Source organism: Nicotiana tabacum, chromosome 18 (genome assembly GCF_000715075.1).
Source record: "Nicotiana tabacum cultivar K326 chromosome 18, ASM71507v2, whole genome shotgun sequence".
Lineage (NCBI taxonomy): Eukaryota > Viridiplantae > Streptophyta > Magnoliopsida > Solanales > Solanaceae > Nicotiana > Nicotiana tabacum.
The window spans coordinates 12,298,267-12,309,507 of record NC_134097.1 but is presented as its reverse complement, the minus strand read 5'-3'; the positions used below and the strand labels follow the sequence as shown (position 1 = coordinate 12,309,507).

At 35.9% G+C, this 11,241-nt stretch overlaps 1 protein-coding gene across 1 annotated transcript; it reads left to right on the top strand.

The window, feature by feature from the left end:
* The first annotated feature begins 2,321 nt into the window (after positions 1 to 2,321).
* On the top strand, positions 2,322 to 10,810 carry LOC107801765 (uncharacterized). The gene is made up of 8 exons (XM_016625154.2): positions 2,322 to 2,602; positions 2,697 to 2,848; positions 4,569 to 5,580; positions 5,826 to 5,917; positions 7,668 to 7,742; positions 9,075 to 9,136; positions 9,661 to 9,730; positions 9,872 to 10,810. The coding sequence occupies exons 1-8, from the start codon at positions 2,464 to 2,466 to the stop codon at positions 10,628 to 10,630; spliced, it is 2,361 nt and encodes a 786-aa protein (XP_016480640.1). The 5' UTR covers positions 2,322 to 2,463; the 3' UTR covers positions 10,631 to 10,810.
* Positions 10,811 to 11,241: the final 431 nt, after the last annotated feature.

Here is an 11,241-nt window from a genome sequence, read left to right as displayed (position 1 = left end):
TTTAAATTCCAATCTTTGAGGCAAAATATGATCTAATTCTATTAAGAGTAACCAATGAAGACCTCAATTTTGTGATCAAAATGTACATAACTTGTAACATAGTCCCCTTCTCTGTTTTTACGTGATATAATTTTAATTTCCAGCGTAAAATAGTTTATACCAATTGGTGTATTATTTTATATCACCAGCCACGTGGAATAACTATTCATGGATGAATTATACATGGATAAAGCACTAAAAGGATAAAACTGTTCTTATTTCCTAGAAGCCTCTGAAGGTCATGCATTGAAGGGTATAATTGTAAACTTATTGCCTTTTAGTTTAAAAGATATACTATTGTATATTCAACTTTAATGTAATGAATTAAACACTTAACAAGAAATAATTCATGTATTATTAAACATTTGTGAACATATTATTTAGTTAATTAGTTTTATTACGGTGCGATAGCTTGAGATATATATATGATAGTGTACGGATCGAACATTTTATGCACTTCATGCTCTTCTAAGAGAGTAATTAGTTTATGTAAGATAATGTGCATATAGAAACGTAGTTTAACGATAAAAATGTCATAAACTGGGTATACCACTTTGAGTCTCAATTGGACTTTCCGTACTATTCGTTAACTATGCAAAAAGCAATATCTAAAACCATGTCAAAAGAAAATCGTAGCTAACCAACAAGGGTTGTGATGAAGTATTAAGCATTCGTTAATTCTTAACTAGAGGTTTCAGATTCGAGCTCTGGGTTAGGGAGAACTTTACCCCCAATGTGGGATTTTCCGGTGCGAATTCGAATTTTATTGGGTCCCAATGCAGATACCGAACATCAGGTGAAAACCAAAGAAGAAAAGAAAATCATAGCTGCGATGTTCTTGTAAAAGAAATGGTATATATATTCATGCATGAAGTTATTTGACTGAGTATAGAGTTTAAGAAAATTTTTTTTTTAGTACTCGTGATTTTAAACATATCATTAGAATGAAGAAAAGTTTAAAGTGTAATTATTTTTAAATATTAAAAGATAATATATGTAAAAAAATTGACTTATAGAGAAATAGTGACATTGAAGGAATTACAATTTATCATAGTTGTTCATAATTTCTTCTTCTGATGATGATGATATCCTCCTTTTCTTTTTTTTGCGCCTCAAATATTCTTCTATGGTTTCAAATATTCGGTATTTTATGCTTACTTCAAGACGTGCTAACTTCACATTCGAAGAATGTTAAGCATATCTTGAGTAGATTCCTTCCAATATGGTTCTTTCTCTATTTACACAAAACACCCACAACTAACATTTATACAACTCCAACCCTACTCAATAAACTACTTGTACCTCATTTACTTTCCACAAAGAAGTCTAATGGAAAATTACCGCTTTTAATCCTCAAATATCGTCAAATTCTAATTTTGCTTTCTGTAATTTTTGGTTAAACATATTCAAATTTTCATCAATCGATACATGCTCTTTTTATCCCTCCGATTTGAAATTTCACAAATTTAAAGAATTAGTAATTGATAAACTATTCAAGCAACGATGTGTTATATCATATATAGTATTACTCCACATTTGAGATTAACATAGTTCTAAAAATAGTTCAAGGATATCTCACATCTCGGTCTAGCTTCACTAATTGTATTCATAACTTTTCAGATTTCGGAACTAGATTTACATTCTAATCTGCAATTTTAAATAAATTATGTTATGGTATTGAAATCTGGATAACATTTTCTACATAAGTGATCAAAGTGTACTTATTCTAAATAAAATATACAACATTTTTAGATGACGAAATATATAAACAATCCCCTTAAGCCCGACATTATTTTTCTTCTAACCCCCTCAATTATGCCTAGTGTATATTGGCCACCTAAATGAAGTACATAGTGAGCCTATTCAGCACAACTCACACATATTTTGAGAAGTTAGCGTGTATATTTTTAATATGCGTGTCAATATGACTTGGTTATGATATTATTGATGGCATGGGATTCGGCAGTTACTGCGGCCCCTGCTTCTTAAGCTGAAACTCCAAGTTGAGAAGTTACTCGAAATGATGCTAATATATCATTAAACAAGTCATCTTAAGTTACCCGAAATGATATCAATATATCATTGAACAAGTCATCTTAAACAACATTAAAAATACGCGCTCTAGTTTTTTAAAAATATGAGTGAATTGTGCTCAATAGGCACATTATGTAATTGATTCAGGTGGCCAATAGGTGCGAGGCATAGTTGAGGGGGCTAGGTGAAAGACGATACCAAGTTAAGGGGCTGTTTATGTATTTGGCCTTTTCAGATCAACCTCACACAAGAAGACAAACACCTCATCACACTGAATCCAACCTCTTCACCGTCTTTTACCCTCTTTTTTCTTCAATCTACGATCAAAAAACTCATCTCCGAGCTCCGCTATCTCTCTCCGCCGTTCACGGCATTCGTCGACGTACAAAAATGGGAGGAAAAAACAGAAAAAGTTCCAATAAAGCCAAAACCCGAAAACCGAGAAACGCATCTTATTCGGGTCGGGGCTTGTTCGTTGAAGGTGGAGTCTTATCTGATTGGGCGGTTTACAATTCTCCTCCTTCAAGAGGTTCTTGTTTTTTTTTCTTTCTGAATCAGTTGTATATACTTTTATATTTAAACTGAAATTATTTATTTATTGATTTATTTATTTGGGAATTTAGGGAGGAATTTGAAGAGTGGAAATGGAGGTAATTCAAGGGATCGTAATAATACAGCTGTTAGCAGCTCGAAGAATGCTTCGAGTTCAAAGAGCGAATCGAAGAAAAGTAGAGGAAATGAGATTCGTTATGTATACCCTTCTGCAGATTCAGTGGTATGTTTATTTTTTGGATAATTCTAAAAGATTGAATTTTTATTCAAGGATCAGTATGTTTTGTTTTATTATTATTATTTTTTAAAATAAAGGTGATGATTGTGTAGCTGTTGCTAGGGTTATAGTTAGTAATGAGTAGGTTAAAGTTTAAGTATTCTGTAACGACAGTGCAAAAAATATTTACACAACAACAACATAGGATGCTGAATACTTGCTGATCATTTTACTTCAGGTAAACTCATCTCAGGCCAATAATTTTTTTTTTTTTTTTTTGATTTGCACCGGGTGTCCAAGTCTCTTTGAGCCCCGACTAATCCCGGGGGTGCACAGGCCCTCGGTAAGGAGTTTCCCGCAAGTGCACCACGGTTAATTCAGGTTTTACCCAGTCCGATGGCCCTCAGAAACTGTTTGCACCCAGTGGGTTTCGAACTTGAGACCTTGAAAGGGAGCAAACCCCAAGGCTCAAGTCAATTGCCACCGGACCAACCCCTGAGGGTTTCATCTCAGGCCAATAATATACAAAATAAAATAATAATAACAAAAGTAAATAGTTCTAGAAGTTCATTATACTTTCTACCGATGTATAATTCTCTGATAGGCTAAACAACTCCTATAAAAACATTGGATGTTTTTAAAAATAAAATAAAATATAGGAAGTAAGTAAAAGTGCTAACATGACTAAAACATATTCTCAACTAAAATGTCTCTCTTATATAGATTCTACACCATCAGTGCATATAACATAAATCTTTTTAGTGTATTTAATTGTCAAAGATTGAGTTTTTATTGAAGAATGGGTAATTTAAGGTCATGGGTAATGATGATAACAGAGATATATCTGGGTTTACCGTAATTGTGAGTATCCTTATATGGAAATGGAATATTGATTAGAAATGCTTTTGTAGACTGGTTATAGCGAGGATGAGAAAGATGTATGTTAGTGTTGTCAAAGGCGCGCTTAAGCTCTGAAGCGAGGCTCAAAACATGTTGAGCGCTTCGCCTCGCTTAGCGGGCGCTTCAGTGTTGTCGTCAAGGCTGTAAGGCATACTTTTCCGTGCCAATGAGCGTAATCCTGAAGAGGCGACACTAAACAATTGATATTTTATTTCGTCATAAATTTTCTTCAATTTCTTTGTCCATATATTTGGTATTCATGCTTATAGATTTTAGTCTTGGACTACACATACATATTTGTCGTTTTTCTCCATTTGCGCCTTTCTTCATTAAAGCCCACGCTTTATTTGCGCTCAAGTCCCCAATAAACCTTAGAGCTTTTTTGCGCTTTTCGCCTTTAATAACACCGATTTGTCATATTTTGTTGAAAAAGAACTATACACATCTAGTGAGGTATTGTATCTAGAGGTAAAGTGCTGTAGTTCGAAGGATTACTGAGTTAATATTTTATTTCTGAACGCCAATTCTAGCTTAGTAGTTTGGATTTTAATAATCCCTGTTGTTATTGGCTAAAGAGGGCAAATTTGGTCATGATAAGGAAAAAGGACTAGGAATTTGGATTTTCTGCTTATATTTTTTACCGTTATAATTTTTTTTTGCCTAACTTTCTGCCCAGTATGTATTAAGGATTAGGCTTTCCTCAAGTTGATCGAGTATGGAATTCGGTTTTGGGCTATTTAATTTTAGAGGGTATTTTCCTGACAATATTGCAAAAAATTTCAGAATGCATTTCCACTGATGAAATTATCTATTTCTCTTTTTTCAGAGTTGTTCAGATGCGGTCCGTAGTGCAGGAGTAGAAGATAACAAGTTGGATCTAGAACAACCTATTCTTTTGGTTGATACAAAGGAAACTCAGATTGTTGCTTTCATAGATGAAGACCCAAATAAGGAACCTCAAAATGAAGGATGTACGTATGATTGCACAACCCCTTTATCTCTGGATGTTGAACAAAATAAAGACTCTCGTGAAGTCGACTATGCTGGAGACTATAGTGCTGGTTTCTCAATGGATGAGAGCTCACACAGAGGATTGGGATTCTTTGATGATGCAGAAACAACACAGGAAGGAGTTGGATTGTCGTCCAAAGATGAGAAGGAAAATCCTTCTTTCAAGTCTACATCCTCTGAGGAGGATATGGATGCTGATGGTGGCTTCCCCGGTGGTGCTGATGTCGAGATGGACAACGACCTGCCAGCTGAGAGATCATCTCCTGTGGAAAATGAGGGATTTTTGTCTATTGGGGGGCTTAGGCTATATACTCATGACTTATCTGATGAGGAAAGCGATGGTGATGATGAAGACATTTCATCTGATGATGGAAGTACTTGTTCTTCAGAATCAGAAGAATCTGACCAATCATCTGAAAGTGATGGCTCATCTGATAGTGATTCAGAAGTTGATGAAGAGGTTGCTGCAGATTATTACGAAAGCACTGGTGGAATGGTCAATGTTGTTGATGTTAAACAGTTGGTTGGGCTAGTTCCTAGTAGCTGTTCTGATGATAGCTTTGATGAAACCGTGGAGAAGTTGGGTGGGATTGATCTTCAGGAAGCTTCTAGGGAGTATGGATTGAAGAAGAAGCCTCAAACAGAAAGGAAGTACCGAGGAGGTCAGAAATCTACTCCTGCCAAGTATGTCCGGGGATCTAATTTGGATGGCCTGATGTTTGTAAAGGATCCGAGAACAGTTTCAGGGAAAAAGAAACATGCTGCTAAATTTCCTCAGTCGTGGCCGTTTGAGTCCCAAAAAAGTAAAAACTTCGGGAGGATTCCAGGTAAAGATATCTGCCCTATCACCATCTTGCAGCTATATGCTTTGTCTATATGTATTCTTGCTTATGCTTACCCATTAAATTTCAAGTGCATATAACTTATTACATTTTGGGGTCGGAAGAGGATAAAGTTCCACTGGAATTTCTCTCCATGCTTTTGTTGTCATTGTTTTCTCTATTCACTTCTCGTTGTGTATTGACCATGTGCCTTCAACTCCACTGTATATACTCCTAGCTTATGTTTTCAGGTGCTAAGAAGAAGCATCGCAAAGAGATGATGGCTTTGAAGCGTCGAGAGAGAATGCTCCGCCGAGGTGTTGATCTTCAGAAGATAAATTCAGTAAGAGCTTGAAAATGTTTGCCTTTTGTGGCTTCAATCTTTCCACCTACTTGATTGCATCACTGCCTATGCTCCTATGTAGATCCCTCTTTTTGACATTTCTTGTGATTCTTTAATTGATTCGAACATAATGGAAGAATATATTTGGATATGGTTTAGACTGTGAAAACTTTTTGTGGAATTAATGACGAGCATGTGAGTTTATGATCGTGGAATTTGTTTCCAGAAATAAAGAAAATAAAAAGGCCTAAGCAGAAAGCATTGAAGGTTTTTGTTGCATTAGATACAATCTTTTCTTTGTTTAAGTTTTTTTATTCTAAATTGTTTTAAAACCTTTGTTAATGAGAAACATTGTGCTTCTAAAAATTCACTCATCTGTTTCCGCTGTTCCTTAAAACAGAAATTGGGCATTTAAGTTTGACCTTCTTGTATGTGTAGGCTGACATATTTGCAATGATGTTATAATGTCTGTACATTTATCCTGTCTCTATGTTGATCTTTTTCGTATAGTTAACCTGTGAGTTGAAAGTAGGTCATAAGTGAATCCAGATATACTACAGAGCATTTGTAACCAAATTTTACTGCAAATACTTGTAGGCTGGGAATTGTTGGATGTTCCGAATATTATTAAGACAGTTTCTCTTCTCTTCTAGACTCAGGATAAGAAAAAAGTTTGAAATGAAAGTACCTCACTGAATAGCTAAAGGAATAAGGAATAGAAAACACTGTTCTCTTGCCTAAATGGTATGTTAACGAGGATAAAATATGTGACTGTCTGAACCTCTCTAACATCAGTAATATGAAGTTCTTGAACCATCGTTCGTCAACTGGTCTCTAAGCATCATCTGCTGACAAGAAGGCATAAGTTTTTTTGGTTGATTGGTTGATTGGTGTTTTTGTGATTTCCTCTTTCTATTTCTGGTTTTCTCAATTTTGGTAGTCGATTTAACAGTTTGGTGAGCAGATGATAATGATGTGAATTAAGTTGCAGTTGGGTAATCATTGAGTCATTTTATATCCCTTTTCATATTATTTTCTTTTATAGCTGGGTCGTTGTGCTAGTTTCTTCGGAACAAAGACAAGCATCCATCTTTGCCCTTAAGTTGGTTATTTTTAAAAAAAAAGATGTTGTATTTCTGGCATCAATAAGATGCAAATAGTACAAAAGCTGAGTTGTTAGCTCCAACACATCATGTTCTAATCATAGGGGAGCTAACCAAAAAAAATGGCCATCAGGCCAGGCTCAGTGAGCCAAAATTCTAGAAAGGGAATAACAATATTCACAGGGGAGAGATTACTCCAATTAAAAAGATACACCACGCATCTAGCTCTCGAGAAGTGATTAGGAGCTGAAATGCCATCAAAACATCTATACTTCCTCTCTGTCCAAAGGCACCAAAATATACACGCTGGGATCATTTTCCAGATACTCTTGATGGACTTGTTGACTTTCCAAAAGCTCAAACATTTTTTTTTGATAACCGTGGTGTTCGGGCCAGCTTGCGTGCACCTCCTAGAAACTGCCTTTCCCCCCAGCTTGGGAGGCCTCTGTATATTTTGACATTGAACAGGGTCGGGGACCCATTTGTTTCCCTGTTATTGTAAGCATCGTCTCCCAAGTAACATAGACCATAGTAAAAACGCAGTGCATCAAAATCAAAGAAACCAATCTGATGTTGAGTAGATCTATGCAAAAGCAATAATCTTCTTTTCCTTTTTATTGAAATTTCCTTTCACTCTTAAATTGTAGAAACTGCAACAGATGGTTTTGGATGGAGCTGATATGTTTGCTTTCCAACCTATGCATTCACGTGATTGTTCTCAGGTATAGTATTTTGTCCTAACTCCTACCTACGTTCAGGAAATAAAAGTCTTTTACTTATCTACGTGTTATCCAGTAACTTTTTATCTTTATTTTCACCATATCTCGAAAACAATATCCATTGCGTGCCAAATTGATAATGCTGCTGTTTTGCTCAAGTTGGTATTATCTCATGTGTAGTCGAAAATAATTTGGAAGAAAGTCATATAACATAGAAAAACTTCTTATACGATGTCTAAATTCTTCTGGTGCTGCTTCTTTGTATTGGAAAGCTGTAAAAATCTGCTAGATAGTGATATTACTCATTTGATCTTATCTTGCTTTTTCTTATGTGAAAATGGTAACACAGTTTTAATCAGTGTTGTAAATAGCGCTCGCCTCAGCGCTAATAGCGTGAGGCGATGCGAGCCTCCAGCGCTTTTTGCCTCTGTTGCGTGGCGATTTCAAAAAGGCGAGCGCCTCTGCCTGTGTAGCGAGAGGTGCTATGTAGCGAGAGGCGCCCTGTAGCGTCGCTTTTTGAAAAAAAGAAAAGAAAAAGGCAGCAGACCAGCGATTAAAAGAAAAAATTTAGGGCTTCAGCGATTTCTTCTTCTTTCTCCTTCAAGTCAACCCAATCACATCAGCGATACTTCTTTCTTCTTCAAGCTTCTTCATCAGGTATGCTTCTCTTCATCTCTTTTCTTCTTTCTTCTTCTCCTTTCTTCTTCTTCTTCGAGTTTCTGCCCTTTTTTTTCTTTCTTCTTCTTTCTTCTTTCTTTTTTCTCCTCTCTTTCTTTCTTCCTTTTTCTTCTTCTTCTCTTCTTTTTCTTTTTTGCTCTGTTGTTTCTGATCAAGCAGCAGAGAGCTTTTTCTATCTTTCTTTCTTCCTTCCTTCCTTTTTCTTCTTCTCTTTTTTTTTGGCTCTGTTTTTCAATTCCTTCACGGGCAGAGGCAGAGAGCTTCTTCAAACCTGAGTTTTTAATTGATTTTTATTTGAATTGATATATTTATTAATATATTATTGCTATTTATATATATATATATATATATATATATATATATATATATATATATATATATATATATATATATATATATGCAAATTTAATATTTTATTTTTTTATATAAATTGTCGCTTCACATCATAAAGGCGAGCGCCTCGCTTCTCGCCTCTCGCCTCAGTGAAGCGGGTCCTCATCGCTATTTGTCGCCTCACGCTATTCAAAACACTGGTTTTAATAATTAAGGCTAACCAACTTCTATGAAAGTAACTTGCATGCATACAGCCAAGTAACGTTTATGAGCTCCATGTACTATATATCACTTGTTATGACACTCAGTGCTGAAAATGCACAGGTTCAGAGATTAGCAGCAATATACCGCGTGCGAAGCGTTTCCCAAGGTTCTGGCAAGAAGAGGTAGGATAAGTTGTGCATATGATGGTTTTTCCCTTTGTAGGCTTTCCAGAGTGTGATTTTCAATGATGATCAGGAGGGGAACTTTCATTTAACGTGTAAATAATGTATAAAGCCAAGGTGTGCAAGTGCAGATGTATTTACTAATATTCCAAAACTTTCTTAATTAAGAAAAAGGATAGCAATATTCCAACATTTCTTTATTTTCGTGGCCTTAAATAGATGTGTTTCTATTGGCTTTTAGTTAGTTGTGAAAGTTATGGTGATTTTGGTCACTTATTCGATGGATAGAAGGATTTTTATCTTAAGATGTGAATATTAGTAATGGAGAAGCTCTTTTATGAGAAGATGTGAAATCATAAACAAGAGTTCTACGTCTGTTCTCTGTGGCTTGTCCATCTCTACTTAATTTGATGGCTTTGAATATGTATCTTAGATGTGTCCTCAAAGAAACATGTATCTTACAAGTGATCTGCTACAGGAAGAAAATTGTACTCGTTGAAGTTATCCTTGTTCCTCTTTTTCAGGTTCGTGACAGTTACCAAGACACAACATACGTCTATGCCTTCTGCCAGTGATAAAATTCGTTTGGAGAAGGTTATGTTGCTTAACGCCCTCCAGTCTGTCGAAGAGTTTAATTGTTTGGTTTAGATAATACATTCCTTTCATTTGGTCTGAACATTTGTAAAAGATGCCTGTTTTTGTCTGACGATGAGATCTCCACTTTTGAACATTCAGTTGATAGGAGCTGGTGACGAAGATTCTGATTTCACAGTCACCGGTATACAAAGTCAGAGAAAGGATGGATATGCAACAAAAAAGTCTTCAATGGGTAGTGATGGACAATCTGGCTCAAGCAAATTGTTTAAAACCTCGGTAAATCCACGTGCACGTACAGAGAAAAGAAGGGATCAGAAAACAGGCTCCTATGCCTCTCTTCCTGTCTCCTTTATTTCAAGTGGTATGATGTGTTCCGAGACAGTTGAGGAGAAATCAATTGAAACAACCGAGGCAACCAACAGCTTCCATGAAACAAAGGTTGTGACCAACTCAATCGAATACGGTGCATTTGAGATGCACACCACAGGTTTTGGCTCGAAAATGATGGCAAAAATGGGTTATCAAGAAGGTAGAGGTTTAGGAAAAGATGGACAGGGCATATCAGAGCCTATTGAAGCGCGCCAGCGACCAAAAGCTCTTGGATTGGGAGCTGAAATCCCAGAAACAAGTAGTGGATCAGCAAAGAAGGATTTTCTACCCAAATCAGCTGTTCGGAGTGCTGAAGTTGTCAGTAGAAGTGGGAAATCCTCAAGGAAGGAATCATCTATTGGATTTGCAGGATTTGAGATGCATACTAAGGGATTTGGATCAAAGATGATGGCAAAGATGGGGTTTGTTGAAGGCACGGGACTTGGGAAAAATTCACAAGGTATAGTCAATCCATTAGTTGCCGTTAGACGCCCTAAATCACAAGGATTAGGTGCCAAAGTTAGATAAACATTAGTCATTTTTCAACTACTAAAATGTTTATTCCCATCATGATGTAGATTATGTTATCGCTGTGTTCTACTTTATTGGACATATTAGTTAAACTTTCATGATTAGGTTTCAAGATTTCATGTTCTTGATGGAATGAAGCTGTACATTGCACAAGGGGAATTAATCTTTCTGCTACTACCTCTTTCCTCTTATTGGTTTTATAGCTCATTACAAATACTATTGGAGTTATATGTCCCTTATTTGACTTGTGTGTTACTGTCTACAACAAGTTATATGATCCTTTTCACAACAGATCGATAAACAAAACGTATGAGATCATTGTAAGTTTATATTTTCTTCTATTCAAATTGTAGCTAGTCAGATATCTACATAGCCCTTTTTGTTATCTAATTTTACTCATTTATTCGGTATACTTTAATTTACGGTAACACGGTTAAGAAATTTTCGAAAATTTAACAGTTAAGGGAGTCCTTGGCTCAGAAAAAGGTAAACACAATGGAAAATCTCCCACATTCAGATTGTGGTTTCGGGAATTGGAATAGCTTCGTTATGTCATTTGGGGTTTGTGTGCAAAATTTGAGTTTATTCCGAGTTGATTTGATATGGTT

What these genes read in the sequence shown, in the direction of transcription:
- LOC107801765 (XM_016625154.2), top strand. Translation starts at nt 2,464, where the DNA reads ATGGGAGGAAAAAACAGAAAAAGTTCCAATAAAGCCAAAACCCGAAAA. An exon ending in CAATTCTCCTCCTTCAAGAG is followed by an intron (nt 2,603 to 2,696) that starts GTTCTTGTTTTT and finishes TTGGGAATTTAG; the next exon opens with GGAGGAATTTGAAGAGTGGA. An exon ending in ATTCACGTGATTGTTCTCAG is followed by an intron (nt 7,743 to 9,074) that starts GTATAGTATTTT and finishes GAAAATGCACAG; the next exon opens with GTTCAGAGATTAGCAGCAAT.